Source organism: Lepidochelys kempii, chromosome 10 (assembly GCF_965140265.1).
Source record: "Lepidochelys kempii isolate rLepKem1 chromosome 10, rLepKem1.hap2, whole genome shotgun sequence".
Classification (NCBI taxonomy): domain Eukaryota; kingdom Metazoa; phylum Chordata; order Testudines; family Cheloniidae; genus Lepidochelys; species Lepidochelys kempii.
In genome coordinates, this window is record NC_133265.1 from 50,128,819 (window position 1) to 50,153,654 (window position 24,836).

The 24,836-nt window shown below is 37.8% G+C and overlaps 1 protein-coding gene across 6 annotated transcripts in view; it reads left to right on the forward strand.

Moving 5' to 3' along the window:
* SCAPER (S-phase cyclin A associated protein in the ER) overlaps positions 1 to 24,836 on the forward strand; it is a 345,110-nt gene that overhangs the window by 245,097 nt on the left and 75,177 nt on the right. For all 6 annotated transcript variants that reach the window (XM_073303508.1, XM_073303509.1, XM_073303513.1 and 3 more), the window contains 2 exons: positions 744 to 859; positions 16,846 to 16,969. In XM_073303508.1, coding sequence (XP_073159609.1) covers positions 744 to 859; positions 16,846 to 16,969 — 240 coding nt within the window. The remainder of the gene's footprint in view (positions 1 to 743; positions 860 to 16,845; positions 16,970 to 24,836) is intronic.

Here is a 24,836-nt window from a genome sequence, read left to right on the forward strand (position 1 = left end):
AAGCTCTTACAGTCTAATTGTAGACATGACACAAGTGAAATCAACAAACAATTGGAGAAGGAGGGAGGAAATTGGAAAAGGAGAGGTTGAGGGTTACCATAATAAGGTCCCACAATTGTTAGGTTTGTTATTTGTGGTGTTGGCGTTGGGTCTGTACCAATAAAATTAATCAAAGTTTTGCTATTGACTTCCAGGGGTCCAGGATCAGATAGATAGATGATACACATGAAGTTTGGGTAATTCCTATTTATGCTTATAGAAATTAATTCCAAAAATGGGGGGGAAATCAGAAATGTTATAAAATACATACTTGTCCCTCATTGTTAAAACGTGTCCTACAAAATTGCACTTTAGCTATTAGCTAAATGAGGCTCATGTTAAAATAATCTTCATTATGGGCCTGATCTTGCTTTCACCGAAGCCCTAAATCAATATCTGTTTAAAAAACTCAAAATAGCTGTGGTATTATAATGAAGTTACAGCATATATAATATCATCAGGAAAAATAACATTGAAGTAACATTCTCTTGTATATTCAAAGGGGTATTCTGTTCCGTGCTTCTGTAGTGAAAGAATCAATGCACTAATTAAAAAGGTGAACAATCTGATTAAACTGTATTAAGATTTTATTAAGTGTACATCAAAGAAGTTACTCACCAGACACATATTTTAAATACTAAATTTGTATTTAAATTTCAGTAAATATTCCATATAATTATTATTCTCTATTTGTGTTTATCCAGAATGCAGCAGATCAGATAGCATTCCGGGTTGCAGGAGGACTCTCAGCCCTTGAACACATTCTTCAAGTAGTGATTTCTTCCACAAATCTGAATGCAGTTTCACGGATTCCTCCCAAGTATGTATGGTGCTACAGTTGCCATTTTGAATCATTACTAGATTATGCCATCACTGATGGGGGATATTTCTTTTCCACTAACCCCATTTGACTTTATTATTTATCTAACTGCTTGCTGCTCCTTCCTTGTGGTGTAGATGTTAAAAACTGAGGGCCATAATCTACCCTGCCATTTAAGTTCCAGATGGAAGACAGTATTTGACCTCAAAACTCTAGGACCAGTTTTAACTCTGTAAGTGTTTCACTGTTTCTGTTTCTTTGAGAGGTGATCTCGCTGCCTATCCAGAGCAAGGAATGCAAGCTCATTCTGGAACAGCAGAGACCCATCTCTCTGTAGAGACAAGACCCACTTTTTAAAAAACTTAGACTATCAAGGTCCTTGGTTTTTTGGGGGGGGGTTAAGTGCTTTTATGTGTTGTGATCCTAACTTGATCCAAAGTGAAACAGTTGTTCCTAGATATCACCTTAGATTCCTCCTGTGCCGCTGACACATCAGGCGGTCCAGTTCCTCCACTGATTACAGTCACTTGCTGATTGTGGCGCTTCTTCCCAGGTGATGCCAGCATATATAGTATAGTATCCTCTGTCACTGTCTGCCAGTTCATCCTTGACCTTCCTTGCTTTCTCTCTCCTCCCTCAAGTTGATAGCAAGTTCAGTGCTTGCTAAGCATGTCTCCAATCTTCCATATGGTGTACATGTCTCAATGTCCTGAGCTTTCTTTCTTTGACGATATTTTCTAACATTGCCTACTCTTTGAGCTTCCTGAGTCTCGCATTTGTTATTTTGTCTTTCCATTAAATGTGTAATATCTTCCTCAGCCATCTGTGATGGGCAGCGTTCAACTTCTTTTTACTAGATACTGTCATCAGCCAAGTCTCTGCGCAGTATAATAGCATGCTCAGTACAATCACATGGTATAATCTGACCTTTAATTTGGTATGGAGACCTCTGTCTGACTAGATGTTCATCCTTCCAAAAGTGTTGTTTACTTTTCCTGCTCTCATCTGAATATCTTTATCGCAGCTACTTTAAATGTCATTACACTCCCCAGATAGCCAAACTCTTCTACCTGTTCAATTTCTTTTCCAACCATGTAGACTTTTGCATCTATTGTTCAGTTTCCTACCTTCATGTAACTCATCATTGCTAACACATTTTACATCATTCATGATACCTTTTGTTGCCTGCTTCATCACCCAATCTATTGCTAATGCAAAGAGGATTAGTGGTAGCACACACTCTTGTCTAACTCCAGTCACAATATCAAACCACTTACCCAGGCCTCTGTCTGATCTGAGCGTCTACTTTCATCGTATAAACTCCTTCATATGTTGATCAGCTTGAATGGTATCCCATAGCTTCTAACAATACTCCTCAGCGTTTCTCTGTGGACACTATCAAGCACTTCCTTAACGTCAATAAAGTTGATTAAGATGTTTTTTTTTCTCCCAAGCGATAGGGTTTTTTGGTGATTTGTCAGGGAGTGAATATCTATTCCCACAGTGATCTGTCTGGAGGGAACCCAGTCTGTTCTTCTCGTAATATTCCATCTGCTGCTTTCTTCATTCCATGCAGGATAACAGTAGCCAATACGTTGCCCAGAATTGATAGCAATATAATACATCTCCAGTTTGTGAGTGGCTGCTGAGTCAGAATTTTGCCTCGTGCATTTAGTACCTCTGGTTGAATTCTGTCAACCCCAGGAGCTTTGCCGTGTTTGATGTCTTTGATGCTCCTAGATATTGCTGTCTAAAATTGCTACTGGAAATATATCTAAGTTCACTAGTAGTGCAGGAATGCCTCATTATAATGCATGAGAAATAAAAGGCTGAAGGTAAAGCATCAGGACCCTGAAAAGGTTGCCAGGTGTCAGAGTGGGCTGCGGTTGGACAGAGCTCCTGCAAAAATGGTAACTTAGGCGAAATTCATTAATAGCATGATCTCCTTCTTTATCTAATGTTTCAGCTGTAATTCGTATCCACTTTAAGGCCCTGTTACACTGCCAGAGGAGAGTAAAGAGGCTTTGGTGTGATGAGAATTGGGTCCAAGGTCTTCTCTCTTGAACTGTTTTCATTGTGTGTTCGGAAAACACCAGCAATGTTTAGTGTACTACAGAACAGCAATACTTCATAGATTTCCTGTGGAGTTTGAGTGCTAAATTGTCTGGTGTAAAGTGTGATGAGGCAGAGCTGCATCTCAAGAAAAAGAGCACTCAGAGGTAAAATGCCTCTTGGAGTTCCCTATTTGCCTGGAAGGAAGGGGAAAAAAAATTGCTGTACTCCTTTTATGTCATGTAGCATCTGGCCTGCTCCACTGGTCAGCATGTAGGGATGATTCCTTTTCCAGTGAATTGTTCCTAGGGCAAGTAACTTGGTATCAGTCTTTGCACTCCCTCAAGCGCAGGAGCTGTGATAGTAGATGACCCTTATAGGTGCAAAGGTGAGAGTCCTGTCTCCTTTCTCACACTGTGTGGCCACAGTTTATCCCTAACTGTTTACAATGGCATTTTTTAATTTTTTTAAAAAAGTCTCATTTTGTCAAGGGAGTTTGAGAAAATTGTGTTTACATTACTGAGAAAATTTTGTTTAAAGTTTGCTAGACAGTATGAAAATGTATTAGTTTTGAAAGGAACTTGCTGTGCTGATAAATGAAAACCAGCTTCAGCTGCAGTGTTCATATAACTGAAAAAAAAATCTTAGAAGATAAAATCAAAACATTTTTTTTATCCTCTTGCATATTAACTACTAACCCTGTGTCTGGTTCCAGTGGTTCCTTACTTTCATGAGCACTAAACTTACTATTTTTAAAGGTTTCAGTGTAGCAGCCGTGTTCGTCTGTATTCTCAAAAGGAAAAGGAGTACTTGTGGCACCTTAGAGACACACAAATTTATTTGAGCATAAGCTTTCGTGAGCTACAGCTCACTTCATCGGATGCATTCAGTGGAAAATACACTGAATGCATCCGATGAAGTGAGCTGTAGCTCACGAAAGCTTATGCTCAAATAAATTTGTTAGTCTCTAAGGTGCCACAAGTACTCCTTTACTATTTTTAAAATACTTTTTGCTTAAAATGGAATACTTTATATTAACACACAAGCTTTTAACTATCTTTGAACTGTGTTCCCAAATCAAATATCTACAGAAAATAGAGATAAAGATTAATCTTTCTATCTGTTTTATATATCTAACAGATTCACAGAGAGACATCCGTAACAATAATTTTGCTCTGGTACTCAAAGTGATTCATTTGAAGTTATTATAAATTGCAATCTCTAGTAAGAATCCACAGATATAAAACGTAACTTTTTTTTTCAGAACTAAAAGAAAACAAACTGAACTCTTAGAAACACATCATTGAAATGAACAATGTCTAACTCTTGGACTGCAGGGTGTCATGTAGCTTACTCTGAAGAAAATAGAGTAATAGCAACCTTCTCTAAGTGAAAAGGATGTGTTAATACACTAAATCTAGGAGTCTCTTGAGAATATCACTAATAATGCTCAAACAATTTTGAGGAAATGATGGACATTTTTAAAAAGACCCTTCTCCATTGTAAGGAATCAGTAGATCTCTTTCTCATCCAGGTACAAATAGGCATTGCTGTATTATTCTCAGCAAAATCATTGAAGAATCTCTTAAGGATGTTTTTTTCCATCTATATACAAGATGGCAAGACCGTGACTCAATATTTTAAATCATTCTGCCCTTCTGAATACTGGCTTCTGAATTCACTCGTGCATAAATATATTTAGGAATGATGGATGATAGTGGAGTGTTACGGGGAATGATGGCATAGGATTAAAAGAAATATAATCAGATATTTAATTTTAACTAGTTTTATTAACACAACATTCTATTTAGTACTTCTTTTAAAAAAGTATCCTACTGGAAGCAGTCACTTCCAACAATTATTTTGTTTGAAAAAATAAGAAAGCTGTGTACAATTAAGAAGACAGAAAGTTTACTCCTTATTTTATTCTTTTCTTCCAAAGAAGCCATTTGCCTTTTATGTTGCATTCATTGTATGTAGTAGGCTATCAATCTGGAGCTTGCAGCTTTTGTAAATTGCCCACTGTTCTCAAAGTCTTCCATGTCTTCACAATAGCTCTGGTCACTGAAACACGCTACTTCCAATTGAGGAGGCATCAAAAATAGCAATGGACCTTTATACTGGAGTATTTAAATAGCAAGACAGTTTACACTTGAACAATGTAGTTTTGACTTGGAGGAGAACCAAATTATCTTCAAATGCATAGCTCAGAACTTTCTTGAATAGAGGTTAGTTAATTAGCATTGCTGTTCCCCAGCCACATGCTATTAAACATGGTATCAAATTCAAATATGTTTATGTTTATATTTAAAATACTTTTTTAACCAGTGAGGCCTGCATGTTGGGAATGCAGTTGCTAGGCAGTCATGCATTACAGCTGGGAAATATTGTCCAAAATGTAGTTTAAAATTCTTTCACTTTCTGAATATCCTTCTAGTGGCAAAAAATTGCAGCACATGGAGAAAAATAATAGTTTAGTAACTTCGTACTGTGCAAGAAATAATAAGTAAATATTTTTACTATGATATAGTTCGTTCTTTTAAAGATGTGAAGCATCTTTGATTTGTGTATGATTTATTAGCAGTACAAATCATGACTCTTTGAAAGGTATTTGAAAATGCTGAACACTTAGCACAGGATATATGTTTTCAGATTGCTTCCTAGACCGTTTATATCCTGTGATTATGAGTAACATTATAAACATTATAAAACATTTTGAAAAGTGGATAAAGCAATTTTGCATTTGTAGGGAACTTACAAACAGCTGTCAGTTATTTTGACATTTTTTATGTTCATGGAAATTGAAAGAAATGGTAACATTCCAAAATGATGCAAAACAAGTACATTAAAAAAAAATAAAAATCATTCCAAAACAAAGAAATTCTAAATTTAACACTGACATTCCTCCCAACAAATACTGTGCGAATGGAACTTTTTGCTGGGATTTTGTGTTGTATTTCTCTGAGGCATTGATACACAGTTCCATTTACAGATTTATCATAAGTGTTCGGTTCTGTATAGACTAATTTCAGTTAAAATTTACATAACCGTTTCAAATGTGCTATTCTGAGATTAATTTTAGTAGGAAAGGTCCTATTAAAATCCAGTAGGATTTTACATTGTGCCCATGCTATTTGTATACTACTATGGAATGCAATACATGTTAATAGTCTATTATTATTAAGATAATCTACTGTACTGCACATGATAAGAAACTGCTTTTGAAGTTAAATATCTCAGCCAGTTCAACATACCAAGAGGGTCTGGCCAACAGGCATCACAAACAATATACCAGGTGGACCTACTCCACAAAATAGGTTATTTACTCTCTACAACATCAGCATTTCAGGTGCAAATATTGTCTTGGGTTTTTAATTGGAAAGTTTTTGGATTAATCGAAAACTTTCAGAAATTCTGTATGTTGACTACATTGTAAATGAAGGAAACAGATGAACTAATGACATAAATTTTACATATTACAAATTATATAACTGAGTCTGAGAAACTTGTCTGGCCAAGTTTCAGCCTAATGCAAATAAGAATGGCAGATTTATAAACCCTTCAAAAATTAGGCTAGAATGGGAACACAAACAGAGCTATAATGTCAAACTTCACCTATTTTTCTAGCTCTGTTAAAAGATCTGTGAGAGATAACTTTACCTTTAAAATAATGAAGGTAACATTAGAATTTAGAGTATGTCTGTTTATTATAGTATATAAAATAAACATGTATTGGCACCATTTCATGTTTGGCCATGATTCATTCACATGGTGTATCTATTCCAAATCAGCTGTCGCCAAGATCAGAATCAATATAGTTCACTAGGTAGATCAGGAAATCCCAGTTTGGAGCTTTTATGTTGTAGAGTTTATGATTAAATGTGTGTGTGGATATTGGCATTCATGAAATTATAGTATTTTTATGAATGGAAAGAGTTGCAATGTTTTTTTGTGTTTGTCTAAATAGGAAGTGATCAGGATTAATCTTTTCAGATCTAATGTATTTATTGCAATTCATTGAAGTAGAAAGACATTTTAATTATTTTCTTAATAGACTATCTTATACAATGCATATTTCTTTATGCAATTCATGATCTTTGTGTTTGCACCTGTATATTTTACATGAGGCGTATGTATTTACTTGTAAACAATCACTTCATCTCTCTTTTTTTCTCTTCTACTTCCAATTTTTAGAGTTCATGTGGTACAAAATAGTAGTTAAAATGTTCAGGATAATGGACTCCATAAGCAGTAAGAATATGTGAATGCATTTAAAAGGTATTGTGCTAAAATGTGACCATTTTATGAGACTACAGAGAAATAGAAAGACATCTAATTGAAAACATAGTTTTATTTGTCATATGTTAACTTGTTCCTGAGTACAAATAATAAATTCAAAATAGTGGGGCAAAAATTGTACATAGGCATCATGGTGGCCCTCTACGCAGGAGTGAATTTCACCATTGGAGACTGTGGACGCAGAGATACATCAGACTGGGCATCTGAAAAATAGCAGTGTACTGAAGGTTAAGAAGTAAAATTTAGTAGAACTTTTACTGCTATAAAGGCAGCAGTATTTCTACCAGATTATGCCCTTTTTCACAAGTATGGATCTCACTTTGCTAGTCAGGCTGTAAGAGGAATTTTCAGATTTGCAATTCAGAAACACATGGTATTCAACTAAAATCTATCACCCTTTCTTGAGCTTGATTTAAGTGTTTTTGTTAATGTCCAGCTATTGCGAAATAAGGACAGGAGACACTGGATATGGTTTAATCAGGCCACAGCTGTGTTATTAGATGTCTGGGACTACCCGACAGATAAAAGTGTACAGTGCAGGTAACTCCATGATCATTTCAACATCTACCTGAGGGCTTCCGCCAGCCTCCCCTTTTTTCCATCCTGGTCCAGCAACTCATTGCTGGGACCTTACCACCCACCCCCCTCGAACAAGGGTTAAGGTGGGCTATACGGAAGTGGGGTTGGCTCCCTGCCGTACCAGTCATAGTACCCGAAACACTCTCCCCTCCCCCGTTTCACTCTTTAAAACAAAAACCTCTTTTTTAAGTCTTTAACAAGCCATTTTTCTGCTCACTGTATCCCTTCCCTATGGAGTACCTGCACTGAATAGCTGCCCCACACTTACATAATGAGTTGCAACATCGTAGACTATCTCCCTTCCCTACTCACCATAACAAAGCCTCTGCAAACCTGCTGTGGGGATGGCAAAAAAAGCCCCACTCCAATTAGCCACTCTGGTGGTGAGGGAAAACTTCCCTTCCAGCCCCCTTGGGAAGGAGTGACTATCATAATGCCCACAGCAGATGCTAACCAAACCTGGTATTTTCCTTCCTCCAAGGAGAGGGAGGACAGGTAGGTGCTGCTCCGCCTGGTCCAGGGAAAAGAGGCTTCTCCCACTGGGCTTGCCCCTTATCCATTCCCCAGCCCTTCCAGTCTCTGGGGATGAATCAGCATCGCAATGCTTACCCAGTCCCCCTTTACAGCAGATTCCGAGTCTCTTTCTCACCCCCTGCCCATAAAGCACTACTATACCCCTTTCCTGGCAAGCTGGACAATGCTCCTCCCCCCCCCCCCCACTTAAAAGTGCAGTGCAGTCATTTGAGATGTTAATTGCCCAATTTATTTCTTAGTTTATTCTTAGAGATGCTTCTCTTCTTTTGATGTGGTGGAGTGGTGAACTAGGAGTTATTGGTACAATTTCCCTTTACGTATTATGAACAACATTGCATCAAGATTTATCTTTTATACAAGAAAATAGAACATCATCATGTATTCCTTTATAGACCCAAATACACCATGGAGTGTCACAAATCCACATCATATTCCTGAGTGTTGTGCTTTGCGTTTGGGGTGACAGCTGTGAAAAAACTCAGAGCGAGACATTGGCTGTTACACACGTGTGCAGAAATTGGATTGTATACATTATTCTTACAAAAAAAAGCCCTGATAGCTATGCATTTAAATTTATGCATGACATTTTTCTTCCAGATTTAACTTTTTCAGACAATATAAATATCTTGTGTGTATGTTTTGTTGTTGAGGATGTTAACTAACACCACCATTTTTCAAACCATACCCCCTTTTGAGGGCTGTGCTAACAGAAATCCATAGCTATCAGGGCTTTTTTTAGTGAATGGCAAAACCTCACTTTGGCATGGAATCTGCTTTTTATTTTAACCCGTTAAAAGTGTTATACAAATCAACTTTAAAGGTTTCACAGAGGGGGTCTAATACTATCAATTGGTGCAAACCTTCCCCTCCAGGTGACTTTGTTAAAGTTCAGATAACAGGAAAATGAATGTGCTATGTAAGTAAACTGTAACTGGATTGTTGAGAGCAAGCTCCAATTCCATAGGACGTGACTTTCTATGAACAACTGAAGCATGCTGAGACTTGGCTCTTTCAGAGCAACCATTTTTTGCTCTCTGTACAGAGAATCTGTGTGATCTGATGCCTGTTCACCTGCTGTCACAAAAACTCCTTCATACAAACAAATTCTTAAATAAGAGGGTTTTTTCAAGATGAGAAGTTTTCCAACTGACTATCTTTAAAAAGCAAAGCACAGTCATTGGTTGTAGCTGATTCTTTAAATGAAAAATAAAATGTAAATCAATTTTCTTCTTGCCTTAAGTTTTGAAAGAAGTTTGCAATTTACTTTTCTTAGGTTATTTTGTGTTTTGATATAATTTACATCTCTGCTGCGTTTTTAAAGTTCGAGTACAATGAAATGGCATTGTCCTATGTTTAATGCTAACACAATCAAGAAGTAAAAACGTGGAAATAAATTAAACTAAACATTGTCATGTATTAATTATCTGCGTGACTTCCCCCACCAAAATAGGTCTTGCTAAAGGATACCACTCCATTTAACTAAAATAGACAGTTTGTGTGGCATTGTATGATTTAACCATTTATGCTCATCTTAAATTAGGAATCTGTCTGCTATTTTGTGATGAGGTTAAGCTATTTAGAAGTAGGTGAGGAGATTACACAGGCTATTATCCACATCTCTCTTTCCCCAAAATCCTGGCAGCATGGTGCAGATCAGAACTTTAATCCCATGTCTACAAGATAAAGCTTTATTATAAAAAGATTTAACAATATGCCTGTTGTTTTGTACTGCTCAGATTGTTAGTTAGACCAGCAGGACAGCAAATGCTGCAAGAAAGATGTGGCATTTGTAAAAGACAGATGATCCATTTAGTGTGGGGGGGTCACTTTTTTAAGAACAAAACACTCAAAGGGGAGGAGAAAGATTTGGATTATAATAGGTTTTATTATTGGTGTTAAGGTATTAAAAATTAGTGTCCAGGTGTATTATTTTTAGAGAAGCATTTTATAATTTTCATAACTGATTGACACTGTTGTTCAGCTTTCTGATTACAGAACAAGCCATAATTTAGCATACTTGAGTAAAAATTCCCAGTTTTCTAATATTTTATCTGTGTGCCTTCAATGAAAATCAAATTGGAATTGCACAGCAAAAGCCCTGCATGAGTAACAGAACCCAGGCAGGGAACAGGATTACTTCCTCTGCCATGGTCTTGCTTACTGACCTGCGGGCAAATCACTTAACCTTTCTGTGCTTCAGTTTGGCTACCCATTTTCCAAACAGATAAAGTAATATTTACATATGACAGAATTGTGTTGCAAGGCTTAAATAGTTAGTTCTCTGAGTGAGTTGCACAATATAAATGCAAATTATTCAGAGGCTGATATCAGATAGATGGGGGGACATTTGTTACTGTTAAAAACTTGATTTGAGGGGGAAAATGTTTTTCTTTCCTTGCGTCTTGCCATACTCCTTCTTTCATCATCCAGTCATAGTAAGTATCATGGGAAGCCAGCCGGAGCCGGAGCTGTAGTGTGTAGAGAATAGTCTGTGTAATATTGTAGATAGAAGGATATACTTGTTAGCATTTGCAGTGTAAAATAAAATATTTTTGGCGATCGGATTAACCACTACCTTAGACTGAAAATACTTCCATAGTTTGCTCTCCCATTTTACAGTTTTTGATCTACTTTATAAATATTTCCGAGTGTGAAATGCTCTATTTATTCAATTTTTAAGTATTATTCACAATGCTTGTTACCTGAGGTCCAAAACAAGCTTTTTCTGCAAGGTTACTCTCTCTGGGGAAACATTCATTCCAGACTGGCAGTTGGTGTGAGGGCATCAGGGTTCTCTGAAGAGAATGACCTCCTTGCAGATCAACATCCAAAACTTGCAGCATCTGTCGGTTTTCATGACCGTTTCTGTCTCTGTCTGTAACAGAGCTGGGCTTCACATTTGACAGTACTCAAGCACAAATCAACATTGCCCTGCTGCACTAGTATATGAACAAACTGTGTAGATGGAAGGAGCTTTTTTGGATTGTTTAGAATGGATTTTAGTGTGGGAACAGTTTCTTTCAGTTAATAAGTCAGGGCCTCTGAACTTTATACAAAAGTCTGCCAGATTCTACCATAAATGTAAATATTGGGAGTAAATTGTGCATTTGATTTGTCATATGTCATATAATAACTTATTTATAAGAATGGATTCCAAACTTAAACATTTGCTGGTGAAAAATAAAGGAGGGTTAGTTCTGTTGGCTTCCACTATTTCTATTTATTAGTTGTAGTAAGTCTTTAGAGTGAGAGCCCATTTGTGTGTCAGAGAATTTAAGATCGCGTTGATGATCTACAGAATAAACAGGTAACTGTGAATTAGGATGTGTAATTCCTTTGAGGATTTCTGATGACATTATAAACCATGTGAGTGAAGCTCAAGTGTTTGTTTATGTCTTTAAGTCTTCAAAATCTAGAGATGTCATTATAGCCTCATAATTCAACATTTGCCTGGTTAATTTTTAATTTTATATTTCATCCTGTATCCATACCTTCTCTCTTCCTTTAGTGTTCCACTGCTTGCCATTCTGTCTCTCTCTCTCCATTCTTTAACTGCTAACCCATCTGTCACCTCCATTCTGCTCTTTTTTGTCAGATACCAAAGCTAACTGCTTTCTTTTCCTGTCAAAACAGTGAGAAGGCCTCTCGAGGAGCTCTCCAGGTTCTGTTCAAACAGCAGTGGTTGGTAAAACTTTGCAGTTCACCCTTGTGGTAGCACAACCATGAATTTGATTGTTTAAGTCTTGTAATAACTCACCCAATAATTGAGGGGGGGTTTTAATGAGTATGGGGTTGTAGTGTATTTAACCTCACACTGTGTATATTTAATTCCAGTCTTTCAAAGTTGGAGTTACTATCCAAAAGTCTTATTTTAGAGGTATGCTAGTTCTATATGTTTGTGATACCTTGATTTTATGGAAGCAAAGGTTATGACTTTTCACCCACATACCTTAGTGCACAAACATGAAATAGTTTTGTGTTGTGGGATACAATTTTAGATAGAGGCCATGATTATTCAGACATTTACATTTGGGTAAATTAGGAGTAAACTCCACTGAAGACATATGCATAATTTAGAGGAGAATCAGGAACATAGATTCTAAACTCTTCTGTTCTCTTCTGTACATGAAGACATATATTAAAGATTAACATTGTTCACATTTATTTATGTTCACGTAAGATAAATAATATAATGTATATACATATATTTTGGTCAAGCTTCAGGATAGAACTCTTCTCTGAGCCAAAATTTGTGTATCATAATGAGTGTATTTATAATTGGATTTACTCTAGTTTAGAGTAAAGCTTTCCATCAGAGGGTAGACTTATGTGGTTTGAGTATATGTGCTGTCTAACTTAGCTTTAAAGCTGATTTGTCGGTGTGCATACAAAGTTTAGAACAACATCAGTAGTCAATAAACAACTGCTTTATGTTTGAGGAAAATACTCTGTTACCCTAATATAATTTTGATAGCTTTATTGATACATACTTTTTTTTAAATATGAGTAATAAAATCTGCCAATACAAAAACATCAAAAAATAAATTTAATTTTGCAAATTGGTAAATTTAAGTTATAGTTAGATGAACTTCTTGCTTGACACCAGAGCATTCTGTGCTTGTCTCAGAGGCCTTGTGCAGAAATGGTGACAGTTGACAGCTGTTGTTCTACTAATAAGATTAAAGGAAAGAAATTAGTTGTGCTGACTTTAATCTGCCATTTAACACTGCAAACCACCTGGGGCCTGCTTCAGTGCTGACACTTCCAATTTTGAATAAAAAAATTCTATAACTGAACCTTAGTGAAGAACATGTCTAAATACATTCTAATCATAGCAGCCTATAGTTAACAAGCTTATGTTATCAATTAAAAAAGCCCTCCTTATTGTGAAAAATTAATTTGACATGCATTGGCTTATTCCACACTTTCAAAGGCATTATTTGAATCTCGAACTTCAAATACTTTTCGGATGTAAGATTAATTTGGGAAATACAAAACCAGGGTGTATTACTTCAGATTAATTTATTCTTCATCTAAGACGGAGGATTCTTCATTTTAGATCTATCTAGAATGACGGTTCTTTTTTGGAATTATGAAATATGCCATCTACTCTGAACTGGTATTTCAGTAAGAGAACTACATAATTCGAAACATTTTGAAATAATTTATCAGGATGTAAAATTAATCTATTAACTTCAAATTTCAAGGGTTAGGAAAATGTATTTTCATATTTAAATTAATCAATCTTTCCTTTAGAGCAGTAGGTGAAAGAGCTTTCCAAAAGTTGAGAACTAAAACTTGTCCTTTATATAGTGAAAATAAGCATTGCCAGATGTCCTTTATGTTTCTAATTGTAATAGCTTCATTAATATATGTTGACTTATCTTTGCTGAAAGAAAAATTAAGTCCTCTAGAGCAGTATTTCTCAACCTTTATGATACCAGGGACCGGCTTGTTGCCTTCCTAAACTGTGTCAAGGAAATCTCAGGGACCAGTGCCAACCCATTGACTGGTCATTGAGAAACACTGTTCCAGAGCACAATTTTTCAGTACTACTGTAGGAATATGTTTTCATCCTTCATTTTGTTAAATGAAGGATATAAACCTCTTTTAAAAGCCAGGTTAGGAAAAGAGAGCTTGATTGCATATATATTTTTAACTTTAAGCATCATAGATAAGAGGCATACTAGTTGAATTTTCCTCAGGAATTGTCAGTGTAGATTGAAAAACAAGTGAATGACATTGCAGCTCAGAAAGCACTAATTTGATATTGTATTTTATACTATTTGAACCACATTTCCGGATGAGTGCATTCCAGTCAGAGTGAATATATTAATTTATAACTAGACAATATAAACAATACACAAAATATTTTTATTAATATGGTTATATTCAGAATATTAACAAACAGGCATTATGATTATATGGATTTCCATGTCTAAATGAAGGGAATTATAATATCAACTATCATATAAATAAATTCTCCCAGAAATGTTCTTGATCCATTTTTAAATGTTGCAGCATGTTCTTTGTTCCAATCACAGTCTCAATACATAAGTTTTTACATTCCTCCATCCTTAGTGCCCCATTTGCTGTCACTTTCTTATCAGCCAAGGAAGACTAGATGACATTCCCTTTAGAGTCCAATAATGTTCGTTTTCATTTGGAGGAGAAGCAATCGAACAACACAGAGGAACAATTTACTATAAATTCACTGTCTTCTGAGCATTCTCAGCCCTTACTGGTTTGGGAAATGTGAGAAAGAATTTGAAATTGATATATATGATGCGTCTAAATTGTCAGCCTTTGGAGATGATCAGCTAGATGATCAGCTGCGACAGTGATGAGCACAATATAAATAAATACCTAGGCAAGCTTCCTAAATGTTTGTAGTAAATAAATCTTATTCAGTAGGGGACTGCACAAAAACATAGGTGCCACAAGTACTCCTTTTCTTTTTGCGAATACAGACTAACACGGCTGTTACTCCAAAAACATATTGTTAAGACTCTGCTACAAAATGATGACCTTTGGCTTTCTCTCCATTAAATATTTTCCCACTCCATGCTCACCAGTTGCAAGAAAAAATAAAACTATAAAACAAAGATAAATTTATTTAATTAATTTACAGTTAGTAAAGTCAGATGGTGACTTTGACAGCTTCTCTATAAAAACTTGTCAGTTGGCACTGCCAAGCTATTCTAGAATGTGAATTTTACCAATGATCTCAAGTCTGGCTTGTCCATTGAGCCTGGTTAGCCTGCGTCACATTAGTGATTCCCATGTATTTAAAAATAGAAATAAAAACAATCTCTCTCTTTGTTTTCCTTTTGGAAAGCAACCAGAATTGTTTATTGACTTTATTTATTTATTTATTATATTTTATTGTAGAGTTGTGTTGTATGTGTGTTTTGTGTCTGTGTGCTTGTCTGTACGCAAATAAATTTTTGAGGAAATGCTAAATCAAAGAAAATATTGTTAAAACATTTATTCTGAAAGTGATAAAATCTTTTAGTCTGGCTTATCTCATGTGGCAATGAGTTCCATAGCCTTGACCAGTTCCTGTGAAAGTTCTGACTCCACATAAAGCATTCACTTTGCATAGGAATAAATAACTCCACAAGGTGCAACGTAGGGAAGAACCAGGCTTACTGTATATATTTTGAACTGTTATGGCCCATTTTGTTTATGACTTTCTTTTTGCTTTTCCAGTTTTTCGGAATTGGCGCTCTCCCTTTTGCTATTGCAAACATACCATCTATTTCCCCTCAGATATGTACATATAGCTCCCATCATTGCCAATGTAGTTATGCACCCAAGTTTACAGTCCCCATGATGGGGATGCCAATGATTCACAGTTCCTGAAGAAGAGCTCTGTCTAAGTTCGAAAACTTGTCTCTCTCATCAGCAGAGATTGGTCCAGTAAAAGATATTACCTCACCTACCTTGTCTCTCTAAGGGCTTTAGAGCTTTGCAGCTTTCTCGCTCAGGGGTGTGAAAAAACACCCCCCTGGGTTGTCTCTCTAAGGGCTTTAGAGCTTTGCAGCTTTCTCGCTCAGGGGTGTGAAAAAACACCCCCCTGAGCACAGCAAGTTTCAACGCTGTAAAGCGCCAGTGTAGACAGTGCACCAGCGCTGGGAGCTATGCCCCTCGTGGAGGTGGGGTTTTTAGAGCGGTGGGCAAGCTCTCTCCCAGCACTCTGCCACAACTACACAAGCCACATTAAAGCTCTGTCGCAGCAGCGCTTTAACGTTGCCAGTGTAGACTAGACCTAAGTCCCAAAATCAACGGGAGATTCACCTGAGGCAAAAGACTGACATTTCACCTGTTAATTGTTCTTTTGTTCAGCACAATTCACCTTCGTTTGCTGGGCCTGCAAGCCAGACCCTCTCTAAAGCTGATCCCAGTACAGTGTTATAAATTAACCAGCAGGAAATGCTAACATATCCTTCTGCTTGAATATTCTGCTACCAAACTGACCAGTGATCTTGTATACCTAGGTTACTTGCATGAGATAATGAATTCTGCCAGAAGAAACATTAGTTTTTCAAATTGTGCAAAAATAAGTTTTACCTGATACTGTACAGATGTTCCTTTTTTTTCTTTTTCATTTACTATATTTCTAATATACCAATGATGTGTGTAAGAATGTGAAGGTGTGTATATGTGCACAGACATTTAATACCACATGTAACATAGGAGAGTTTGCTCCTTTAAACATTACAGCTTCCAAGGCAGGCAGTTAGTTTTAAACCCAAGTTCTGGTTCTAAAGCAGATGCAGTGGTAACACTATGGAATTTGGAATGTATATAGGTTCACTCAGAACTTCTGTGTCATGTAAATATTTATTTAACCTACCTAATGCTAATTTGTATTTTGTGTGGAACATGAGTATGAAAAATTAATTAAACTTACCGTCACTTTAGGTTGCCTGATGATACTCCTCACAGCCTAATATTTGATTTTATAGATTAGTATATTTAAGAAGAAAAGTATGTTGATATTTCATTTTTTATTTTAGGTCACTCTGCAGTGCCGTGAATGTTTACAACCTGACCTGCAGTAATTGCACAGAAAACTGCACCTATGTTCTGTTTAGTAATAAGATCACTTTTTTAATGGATCTGTTGATGCATCAGTTAACGGTATGTAACATTTTTACCTTGAATTAGAAATGAAGTGTGTTTGCTTAGTGCTGGTATACTGAAATATTTGGTATATTAAAATACCAGAAAAATACAGGATTCAAAGTCAGATGTATGTCTACAATGGTATTGACATTGAAAATATTTTGTATGTACTAGGAAAGTTAAAACAAGAGTACCTAGCAAATTTTCATTGGTGCCCCATCACATCTACCACTGCACTCAGAATGTATACCAATACAAATCAAGGTGATGGACTACTGCTTTTTCATGTGTATTTGGTTAATGTGTATGTACTGTAATTGTGTATAAATTGAAAATTTCTGTTAACAAATTCTGTGAACACCCACAAAATATATTTAAGAACTAAACAAAAAACACTTCAGATAGTCAGCCGATGTTTTGTCTTTAACTCTTCCAGCTTCAATTCCACTAATGATCACATTCAGTGAATAGAAAAGGAGTACTTGTGGCACCTTAGAGACTAACCAATTTATTTGAGCATAAGCTTTCGTGAGCTACAGCTCACTTCATCGGATGCATACTGTGGAAACTGCAGAAGACATTATATACACAGAGACCATGAAACAATACCTCCTCCCACCCCACTCTCCTGCTGGTAATAGCTTATCTAAAGTGATCACTCTCCTTACAATGTGTATGATAATCAAGGTGGGCCATTTCCAGCACAAATCCAGGTTTTCTCACCCTCTGCCCCCCCCACAAACTCACTCTCCTGCTGGTAATAGCCCATCCAAAGTGACCACTCTCTTTACAATGTGTATGATAATCAAGTTGGGCCATTTCCAGCACAAATCCAGGTTTTCTCACCCCCCCCCCCAAACACACACACACAAACGCACTCTCCTGCTGGTAATAGCTTATCCAAAGTGACCACTCTCCTTACAATGTGTATGAAAATCAAGGTGGGCCATTTCCAGCACAAATCCAGGTTTTCTCACACACCCCCCAAAACACACACACACAAACTCACTCTCCTGTGTGTGTGTGTTTGGGGGGGGTGAGAAAACCTGGATTTGTGCTGGAAATGGCCCACCTTGATTATCATACACATTGTAAGGAGAGTGATCACTTTAGATAAGCTATTACCAGCAGGAGAGTGGGGTGGGAGGAGGTATTGTTTCATGGTCTCTGTGTATATAATGTCTTCTGCAGTTTCCACAGTATGCATCCAATGAAGTGAGCTGTAGCTCACGAAAGCTTATGCTCAAATAAATTGGTTAGTCTCTAAGGTGCCACAAGTACTCCTTTTCTTTTTGCGAATACAGACTAACACGGCTGTTACTCTGAAACCATTCAGTGAATAGTTATCTGAGCTTTATTTCTGCACAAGTTCAATTCAGGTATCTTTTAATATCTAACATATAAGTCTGCTCAATGTGTAGCCTTAATTTGGTTTGCAAACTAGTTAAACAGCAGGCCTATTTAACTGAGAAACTTTTAATTTTGCAATGTTTCATTTAATTTCAGATATCATTAAATATTTTATTTGAAAACTCATTTTTAATTCATAATGACCTGCTCATCATGAGATATTTCATCTAGAATTTCTACTTATAAATTGTGTGTATGTATTTTCATGAGCCAAGCAGTTTGTTAATTGAAAAATTATGTACATGCCTTAAATAATTTACATGACACTGTTAGAGTCAACAAGCCATCGGGACTGTTAATGAACACTTAAAAAGCGACACTCAAAAGATCCTTGACAAACAAAGAAAACCTGAAGGCAGCCTTTAAATTCTACTCTGTGTAGTTGCCAGCTCATGGTTTTTCACCAAATCTTTCCAAAAGGATTCCAGATATTAGATTTTAATTATATTTAGTGAAAGTTGCATGTATAATGTTAGGACAGCCACAACATTGTTTTCTTTCTGCTGAATGAGCCAAAACACGGACTCCAGGGTTAATTACACAAGACATTAAATACTTCAGCACTTTACAAGCGACAAGATCCATTCTGATGCCGAAAACCTTCCCCTTCCTCATTTTAGTACTATGCCAAGACTACTATGCAAAAACTAACTTCCTCTTTTGTTGTAGAAATATACAAGGTATTTGTTATATACAGACGAATGAAATTGCCAGTCACACCTGGCCATGTTCACTAAGAAAACTGTACTATTCTTAGAGCTACCCTCAATCCAGAACAGAACTTCATAGTATAATGCCAAATACTGCCTTGAATTGCAGCAGAACTCCAGTTAGCACCAATTAAATCCCTTGAGCCACACTGAAACTCAGCTTTCTGTTATTAATGTCTCTTGTGCAGATTTTGGGCCGTATATGGCCCTTAATTGGAATAACTTCCCAATGTAATGAAATATGTATTAAAATCATTCTTGAGTGATATACATGCAAGAGGTACGGTACATGTAGGGTATTACTCCTGAAAATGAAAACCAGTACTTGTGGCACCTTAGAGACTAACAAATTTATTTGAGCATAAGCTTTTGTGAGCTACAGCTCACTTCATCGGATGCTGAGCTGTAGCTCACGAAAGCTTATGCTCAAATAAATTTGTTAGTCTCTAAGGTGCCACAAGTACTCCTTTTCTTTTTGCAAATACAGACTAACACGGCTGCTACTCTGAAACCTGTCATTATGCAAGACTCCTGAAAATAAATACTACTTTTCTTACTTCTGCATTCTTGAAAGAAATCAAGTCTGATTGCACCTAGGATTTTGCTTCTTAATTCAAGGAAATTAACGTCTTGGTGGGAAATATTTCATTTTATTTTATTTTAATTGACAGATGACTTGTCAAGATACCTGTCTTATTTTAATTGAAAGATACCTGTCCTTTTTAGTGCTTTTGGGCCGAGTCCAAAATCAATTGATGTCTTTCCATTAACTTCATATGCCTTTGGATCTAGCCCTATGTACCCATTGCTGCACACACTTACTCATGCAAATAGTTTGACTAACTCCAGCATTTCTTATGTGATAAGCTCTTTGGGGCAGGAGCTGCCTTTATCTACATCTGAACATCACCAGTCATATTGTTGTCACTTAACAAATAAAAAATAATATCACAGATAATTCTTGAGTGCATCAAGTTTGCAGGTCTCTAGCCCTAAAGATGAAGAGAAGATTAGGGAAGAAATAGGTTCAGTGCTGGATCATACTCATATTCACTGAATGCAAATATAGAAAAATAGTTTAAGTATCTAAATATATTCCATTGCATAAATTATTTTTATAATTTATTTACACGTTCCCAGTATTTACATATAAATTCCGTCCAAATTATATATATTTGTGATTTTGTTTCTACTTCTTCATAATCCAGTCATTACATTTTGATGAAGAAGAGATTTACATCAGTGTAACAGATGCTAAAATTCAGAGCTATAAAAAAATCATAACTTTTATTGGTGCTCAAATGTTCCTTTTCCTTATAGAAAAAATGTTTTTTTCTTCTTGAAGCAAATACTGTTATTGTAAGAGTTATGTAAAAAAGCCATCCTAGCCTTTTTCTGTAGTAGAAACATGGTCGACCTGGTATAAAACATAGGAAATAAAAGTTTTGTAAATAAGAAGCAAAACATTGACTTAGTGTTTCTTGCTTTCTAGAGTGTACATTTCAGTACGTTCCTTGTTAAAACATCACTTGTATGTTTATTGTGTATAAGGAAAAAATAGTAGGAAATCTGTTGTAAGTTACCCCTTCTTAGTCTACATCTCTTTATTGAACCAGCTATGTCATCTAGTGGTCATTCAAGGCCTAATCCAGTGCCCGTTAAAGTCACTGAGGGGATGTCTAACTGGAGTTAGACATCTGCGGCTAGCCCATGCCAACTGCTCAGGCTCGTGAGGCTCAGGCTAAGGGGCTGCTTAACTGTGTTTGGGGGACCCTCCCCTCTCACAGGGTTCTAGAGCCTGGGCTTCAGCCCGAACTTGAACATCTATACTGCAGTTAAACAGACTCTTAGCCTGAGCTCTGTGAGCCCAAGTCAGTTAACACAGGGCAGCCACAGGTTTTTAATTGCAGTGTAGACATACCTGGAGAATCTTTCTATTGATTTCTCTGGATGTTGGATCAGACCATGCTATTTACATGCATGCACGTCTTGAAGCTGCATAACTTGAATTAGATTATACAAAGTTGCCAGGTCAGCTCTTCCTTGTTTCTGAGTCCTGTAGATGGACTTCAATCACCCTGATATCTCCTGGGAGAGCAATACAGCGGTGCACAGGCAATCCAGGAAGTTTTTGGAAAATGTAGGGGACAATTTCCTGGTGCAAGTGCTGGAGGAACCAACTAGGGGCAGAGCTCTTCTTGACCTGCTGCTCACAAACCGGGAAGAATTAGTAGGGGAAGCAAAAGTGGATGGGAGCCTGGGAGGCAGTGACCATGAAATGGTCGAGTTCAGGATTCTAACACATGGAAGAAAGGAGAGCAGCAGAATACGGACCCTGGACTTCAGAAAAGCAGACTTTGACTCCCTCAGGGAACTGATGGGCAAGATCCCCTGGGAGAATAACATGAGGGGGAAAGAAGTCCAGGAGAGCTGGCTGTATTTTAAAGAATCCTTATTGAGGTTACAGGAACAAACCATCCCGATGTGTGGAAAGAATAGTAAATATGGCAGGCGACCAGCTTGGCTTAACAGTGAAATCCTTGCTGCTCTTAAATACAAAAAAAAAAGAAGCTTACAAGAAGTGGAAGATTGGACAAATGACCAGGGATGAATATAAAAATATTTTTCGGGCTTGCAGGAGTGAAATCAGGAAGGCCAAATCACACCTGGAGTTGCAGCTAGCAAGAGATGTTAAGAGTAACAAGAAGGGTTTCTTCAGGTGTGTTAACAACAAGAAGAAAGTCAAGGAAAGTGTGGGCCCCTTACTGAATGAGGGAGGCAACCTCGTGACAGAGGATGTGGAAAAAGCTAATGTACTCAATGCTTTTTTTGCCTCTGTCTTCACGAACAAGGTCAGCTCCCAGACTACTGCACTGGGCAGCACAGCATGGGGAGGAGATGACCAGCCCTCTGTGGAGAAAGAAGTGGTTTGGGACTATTTAGAAAAGCTGGATGAGCACAAGTCCATGGGGCCAGATGTGTTGCATCCGAGAGTGCTAAAGGAGTTGGCGGATGTGATTGCAGAGCCGTTGGCCATTATCTTTGAAAAGTCATGGCGATCGGGGGAGGTCCCAGATAACTGGAAAAAGGCTAATGTAGTGCCCATCTTTTAAAAAGGGAAGAAGGAGGATCCTGGGAACTACAGGCCAATCAGCCTCACCTCAGTCCCTGGAAAAATCATGGAGCAGGTCCTCAAGGAATCAATTCTGAAGCACTTAGAGGAGAGGAAAGTGATCAGGAACAGTCAGCATGGATTCACCAAGGGCAAGTCATGCCTGACTAATCTAATTGCCTTCTATGACGAGATAACTGGCTCTGTGGATGAAGGGAAAGCAGTGGACATGTTGTTCCTTGACTTTAGCAAAGCTTTTGACATGGTCTCCCACAGTATTCTTGCCAGCAAGTTAAAGAAGTATGGGCTGGATGAATGGACTATAAGGTGGATAGAAAGCTGGCTAGATAATCGGGCTCAACGGGTAGTGATCAATGGCTTCATGTCTAGTTGGCAGCCGGTATCAAGTGGAGTGCCCCAGGGGTCGGTCCTGGGACCGGTTTTGTTCAATATCTTCATAAATGATCTGGAGGATGGTGTGGATTGCACCCTCAGCAAGTTTGCAGATGACACGAAACTGGGAGGAGTGGTAGATACGCTGGAGAGTAGGGATAGGATACAGAGGGACCTAGACAAATTGAAGGATTGGGCCAAAAGAAATCTGATGAGGTTCAACAAGGACAAGTGCAGAGTCCTGCACTTAGGACGAAAGAATCCAATGCACCGCTACAGACTAGGGACCAAATGGCTCGGCAGCTGTTCTGCAGAAAAGGACCTAGGGGTTACAGTGGACGAGAAGTTGGATATGAATCAACAGTGTGCCCTTGTTGCCAAGAAGGCCAATGGCATTTTGGGATGTATAAGTAGGGGCATTGCCAGCAGATCGAGGGTCGTGATTGTTCCCCTCTATTCGACACTGGTGAGGCCTCATCTGGAGTACTGTGTCCAGTTTTGGGCCCCACACTACAAGAAGGATGTGGAAAAATTGGAAAGAGTCCAGTGGAGGGCAACAAAAATGATTAGGGGACTGGAACACATGACTTATGAGGAGAGGCTGAGGGAACTGGGGATGTTTAGTCTTCAGAAGAGAAGAATGAGGGGGGATTTGATAGCTGCTTTCAACTACCTGAAAGGGGGTTCCAAAGAGGATGGCTCTAGACTGTTCTCAATGGTAGAAGATGACAGAACAAGGAGTAATGGTCTCAAGTAGCAGTGGGGGAGATTTAGGTTGGATATTAGGAAAAACTTTTTCACTACGAGGGTGGTGAAACACTGGAATACGTTACCTAGGGAGGTGGTGGAATCTCCTTTCCTGGAAGTTTTTAAGGTCAGGCTTGACAAAGCCCTGGCTGGGATGATTTAGTCGGGGATCGGTCCTGCTTTGAGCAGGGGGTTGGACTAGATGACCTCCTGAGGTCCCTTCCAACCGTGATATTCTATGATTCTATGATTGTAAGTATATAGTGGAAACCTTTCTAGATATATATTTTAGAACAGTGGTTCTCAAAGCCGGTCCATCGCTTGTTCAGGGAAAGCCCCCTGGCGGGCCGGGCTGGTTTGTTTACCTGCCGTGTCCGCAGGTTCGGTCAATCGCGGCTCCCACTGGCTGTGGTTCGCCTCTCCAGGCCAGTGGGGGCTTCAGGAAGGGCGGCCAGCACGTTCTTCGGCCCGCGCTGCTTTCTGCAGCCCCCATTGGCCTGGAGCAGTGAACCACAGCCAATAGGAGCCACGATCGGCCAAACCTGCGGACATGGCAGGTAAACAAACCAGCCTGGCCCCCCAGGGGGTTTTCCTTGAACAAGCAGCAGACCAGCTTTGAGAAACACTGTTTTAGAAGGCTTGACACTGAGAAGAATGAGTCTATATGTTTGAACTGTAAGCTTGGATTGATTTTTATTGTAGTTCAACAGATATCTGTCAAAGCAAATTAGAACTGTCATGTAATTTTCTACAAAGATATCTCTTCCACTCCTAGAAAAAGCCATTTGTATAAAGCATGTACTTCTCTATACAGTAGAACCTCAGAGTTGCAAACACCTCAGAAATGGAGGTTGTTTGTAACTCTGAAATGTTCCTAACTCTGAACAAAACGTTACCGTTGTTTTTTCAAAAGTTTAAAAACTGAACATTGACTTAATACAGCTCTGAAACTTTATAATGCAGAAGAAAAATGCTGCTTTTAAGCATCTTAATTTAAATGAAACAAGAACAGAAATAGTTTTCTTACCTTGTCAAATCTTTTTTTAAACTTTCTCTTTATTTTTTGGTAGTTTATCTTTAACACTGTACTGTACTGTATGTGCCTTTTTTGGTCTTTACTGCTGCCTGATTGCGTACTTCTGGTTCCAAATGAGGAGTGTGGTTGACCAGTCAGTTCGTAACTCTGAGGTTCTACTGTACATAAATTTATAAATAAAAATCATGTATCTGTTCCGTAAGAAATATTCCTAGGTTGGTTTTTCATCTGCTATATTACAAATACCTGTCCTTTTATGCTTCAAAAATAACCTGTAAAAGCATGACAGTTTATTTTCTAACTATATGTTCTCAGCTAGATCAAAGAGAAGTTTCCAAAAGCTTTTCAAAATAACAAGCTGGACACGATGGCCCAGGGTAGTAAACAATCTGAAGCTGACCTAGGTGCTTATGTTCATTCAGACCTTTCCCTCCGGGATACACCCTACATTTAGTTCAACTGCATATTCATTAA